Source organism: Sinocyclocheilus anshuiensis, unplaced genomic scaffold (assembly GCF_001515605.1).
Source record: "Sinocyclocheilus anshuiensis isolate Anshui unplaced genomic scaffold, SAMN03320099.WGS_v1.1 scaffold530, whole genome shotgun sequence".
Taxonomy (NCBI): Eukaryota; Metazoa; Chordata; class Actinopteri; order Cypriniformes; family Cyprinidae; genus Sinocyclocheilus; species Sinocyclocheilus anshuiensis.
In genome coordinates this window covers 15,302-19,901 of record NW_015547643.1, presented here as the reverse complement: position 1 = coordinate 19,901, position 4,600 = coordinate 15,302, and the positions used below count along the sequence as shown (strand labels likewise).

At 43.7% G+C, this 4,600-nt stretch overlaps 1 protein-coding gene across 1 annotated transcript in view; it reads right to left on the bottom strand.

Moving 5' to 3' along the window:
* Positions 1-997: 997 nt before the first annotated feature.
* Positions 998-4,600, bottom strand: part of LOC107701902 (ethanolamine-phosphate cytidylyltransferase-like) — a 5,893-nt gene continuing 2,290 nt past the window's right edge. The window contains exons 2-4 of the mRNA XM_016504049.1: positions 2,335-2,496; positions 2,161-2,174; positions 998-1,147 (exon numbers count right to left, since the gene is read on the bottom strand). Coding sequence (XP_016359535.1) covers positions 998-1,147; positions 2,161-2,174; positions 2,335-2,496 — 326 coding nt within the window. The remainder of the gene's footprint in view (positions 1,148-2,160; positions 2,175-2,334; positions 2,497-4,600) is intronic.

Here is a 4,600-nt window from a genome sequence, read left to right as displayed (position 1 = left end):
CACTCCCTAGTCCCTACCAGTACTACCTGCTTCCGACAACACCAACTTGGACAGTGATATTTGTGGTGTTGCTTGTAGGCATCAGGAGCCACCTTCAGAAGACTAGAGGTACTATCACGTTCCAGTCATTCCCACTACGGGACTAATTATCATGCACACATGACACCCATCAGAAAGAGGAGGAGAAGAGCTCCTGCCTCCCCACCATTGCAGACTTCTGTTCCGTCAGCTTCACCATGAATGGTTTCCATCTACTCCATCTCGTTTTGCCGGCCTCCACAAGATCCCCTGCTCAAATTTGGTAGATCTTGCTCTGCTGGCTCCCCTGTGGTCCCTTGTTCTGTCTGCGTTGCCTTGTTGGTCTCCTGTTCCGGCTGCTCCACCGTAGGGTTTCCCTTCTGTGATTCCAAATCCACAATGGTGCCTCCATCACTCCCTAGTCCCTACCACCACTACCGTCTACTGACAACACAAACTTGGACAGTGATATTTGTGGTGTTGCTTGTAGGTGTCAGGAGTCACCTTCAGAAGCCTGGGGATACTGTCACATTCCAGTCACTCCCACTCCTGGACTAATTCTCATCCACACATGACACCCATCAGGAGGAGGAGAAGGAGAGCTCCTGCCTTGTCCTGGTCTGTTAATGCCCCAGTGTTCTCTGTGGTCCCAAGTCTGGTGGTCTCATGTTTAATGCGCCATGTGGTCCCAAGTCCGGTGGTCCCAAACCTGGTGATCCTAAGTCTGGAGGTCCCAAGTTTCACAATCCTGTACCAGCCATGTTGAACACTCCCCGTGTCCCAGCCTCAAAGGCTGCTTCCCTGCTCCCTCGTCTCGGCCACAGAAGTTGTTCCTCACTACCTTGCCTTGGCCACGGAGACTGTTCCTTGCTCCATAATCTCTGCCAAGGAAGCCGTTCTTCACTCCATCATGGTGGTCTCCATCTCTGCCAGCTCTGCCATTGTAGTCTTCTGTTCCGTTGACTCCACCATGGTAGCTTCAATCTCTTACATCTCGATTTGCTGGCCTCCACAGGATCCCCTGCTTAACTTTGTTGGTCTCATGCTCCGTCTGCTCCACCATGGTGGTGCACTTCTTCCATTCCAACTCCACAATGGTGCCTCCATCACTCCCTTTCACCACTACCTGCTACTGACACACAAACTTGAACAGTGATAATTGTGGTGTTGCTTGTGGACATCAGGAGAACCTTTGGGAGAGTTGAAGTACTGTCATGAGTTATCATCCAAACCTGACACCCATCGCCTCACTTATCAAGGACTGCACTAAAGACTTTCTAAAGACGTTAGAAATACCAAGACAGTGCACTCACATTACTATGAATGGGTGAAATAGCCATGTGCAATATAACAGAAAAAGTCCCACCTTCTTAATAAAAGAGCCCATTGCTCTTTATGTCACTGCAGCTGCCTTTAGAAGCTCAGGTTGCCATAGAAACAGTCAGTGACCTAAAGTGTGCACTTAGGGCTGCACATGTGCATTGACTGGTTCAGCCTGAAATATATGCTTTTTAATGCTATTTGAGGATACGAAACAACATTTATGGAGCAGTTCATGTCAGATTTTGTTGCTGATATGAAATGTTATTTAATTGTGAGAGTGGTAAGCTGTTTTTGAGATTTCACGATTTCCCCATTCAAGTAGATAGGAATTGGTCTTGTATAAGACAAGGGGAGTTCCTCCTCAGTAACCTGACTAACTCGCAAAAACATTACAGTCACCCCCAAGTTAAGTAATCTTTGAGTTTTTGAGCTGTCACTTACCTGTTTATCGTGTTCTACAAATAGACTTCGAGCATTTGGGTTAATTTTCAACTACATTCCTTCTTGTTACCTGACAGAAAGGACCTTCCTCAAACTGCTGCAAAAAATTAAAGCACACAATTCTGAAGAATTATATTATATAGTGCACAGGTCTTCAACCCTGTTCCTGGGGACCCACTCTCCTGCAAAGTTTATTTCGAACCTGCTTCAGCACACCTGGCCTGTGCCTTTTCAAGTGATCTTGAAGACCTTGATTAGCTGATTCAGGTGTGTTTGATTAGGGTTGGAGTTGAACTCTGCAGGACAGTGGGTCCCCAGGAGCAGGGTTGAAGTCCTATGATATAGTGTAACAATAGGATTTTTCCTTTGAGAAATTACCGTAATAGCCAAACCTGTTAAATAAAAAGGGGTGTCAACACACTTTTGGGCATATAGTCTATCAAGGACAAGGCATTAAACACAAACACTATTATAATAATTACTTTTCTGTATTGACTTCAATATCAATGTCTTAGCACAGGTTAGACATGGTTATTATGTTTAGGCTCTGACCTCCATGAACACAGAAATCGCAGCAATATTTGTCCAGAGTCTCAAGCGTGGTAACATATGGAGCTCCTTCCACGATTTCATCCACCCACTTTATTGCTCGCACCATCTTATATCTCTCAGCTTGTGTAAAGACTGGAGGACCTTTGTGCTTAGAGATCTCCTCTGCATGAAAAGAAAGACATTAGAATCAGTCAACTTCATTTCCATCTTCTGTTATTTGTTTCACTATGAAATTTTTGGCCAAACTGTCCAAAAAGTGTTTCTAATTTTAACAGCTAGACAGCATGGTTTCCTGGTTCAACATAAAAAATAAAAAATGAAAATAAAACATTTTCGACATTTTCGATTAAGCACATTTAGAAGTATCATGCAGTCTTTAGTCTAAAAATATATGTCTCTACAATCTTCATCTACAGTAGTGGTTTTCAACTTGCCATTATCTTGTCCAGGCTGTGAATTCAGTTTCGGACTGCTGTCTTGTTGATGACCTTCTGATTTCCTTGTTGGTACTGTCTGCCCCTCAATTGAATTCCTTGTTGGTGCTGTCTGCCCCTCGTTTGATCTCTCTCTCTCTGTCTGACCTTGATTCTCAGCTCAAGTTTGGATTTGGTTGGTTATGGACAGATTTGGAGTACACACGTCAGATCCGATAGCTCTGATAGCTCAGAGCCAGGCAGCGCTCAGTCATGTAGTGCGGTTGACTCAAGGACTTAAGGACCTTTCCCAATCCCATTCCCCTCTCTCCACTACTTCACGTCCAGTCTGTCTGTACTGTCCTATTAGATACTTTTGTGTGAGAAAAGACTTTGAGTCCTCATCACAACCCGTCTAAATCCTAATATGAAAATTTTAAATCCTATTTCAATTATGCCTTTATTCCACGTCTTAGCTCTCATCTGTGCAAGCAAAACAAACTTTTCAAAGATGTCAGTTATTGATTAAAAAGTCAGTTGTTCTGTCATTATCAATGGGAAATCCATGCAACTCCCACATTCTTGGTACACAATTTTTCAGCACAAAAGTAAACATGTAAATAATCATACGTAAAGTTTAATTCCACTACTGTTATATGTCTGTGTGTTTTGAGTTTCTGTTGTGACCTAGGCCCCGTCCACACGGAGATGCGTTTAGCTGTATAAGCATAAATTTTGTATCGTATAGGCGTTTCGTCCACACGGATCCGGCGTTTTGGGAGAGTGAAACCGATATTTTTTGAAACCGTGTCCCAGAGTGGATAAATTTGAAAACGCTGTCCTTGCATTTTCGTGTGGACAGCGAATCCATATATTTTCTGAAACGATGACGTCATCAGCCCACGTCTCGCCCCTAGTCAGACACCCCTACGTCATGTAACAGCAACAAAAACATGAACAAACACTGAACAATTGTCTTTTTATTAACTAACATTAACACAGATTAATAAATGTATTGTTCCATGTTCGTTTGTATACCGCGCGCAAGGTTTATGCGCATAGTCCAAGTCTTCTTCTCCGTTTTTAGTGTATCTCTGTGGCAGAATTACAGCGCCAAATACTGGTCTGGCATGTGTACTACATCGTTTTGTGTCGGTTTTGTGGTTTCGTGTGGATGCAGATATTTTTTGAGACGAAGAGAAAAAAAAGATCGGATAGGGAAAGCTCTGGCTTCGTGTGGACGTAGCCCTAGTTGTTGCCTGTCTTGTTGAGTTAATTGTTCCCACCTGGTGTGTCATTAATTCTCCCATTAGGCCCTGGGTTCTTAAGTCCTGATTTCTCCCCATTTCAGTTGCCAGTTATTGTCTATGTTACACGTTTGCATGGATTATTCCTGAGTTTTTCCTGTCTGTTTCCGAGTGGATTTATATTGTTCTTTTGGATTCCCCACTCTCCGTGAGTTTAATCTACCAGAGACTGTAACAGAATAACTGGCTGAAACTGTATGAGCGGCATTTTTCTCTTTTGTTTTGTTTAATTTTTACTATGGACCTTCTTCCCGTAAAACTTATCTTCCTGGAGCAGGGAGATCGCCCACTGGAAGCTCACACCCTGGACTTTATTCGCTGAGGGAGTGTTAGTGGAACTCAGGGACGTGGAGGATTGCCCCTCCCACACTCCCACCACTATGAGTGAGTACGAACTGGCCTCTGGTCGATATTATGAGGAACTTAAGGACATTTTTGTAATGGACCTGATTGACTTTTTTGGAGAGGTGAACTCTAAGCCCCCTGTATCTCCAGTGACTTCTGTATCTCCTGTGCTCCCTGTATCTCCAGTATCCCCAGAATTCC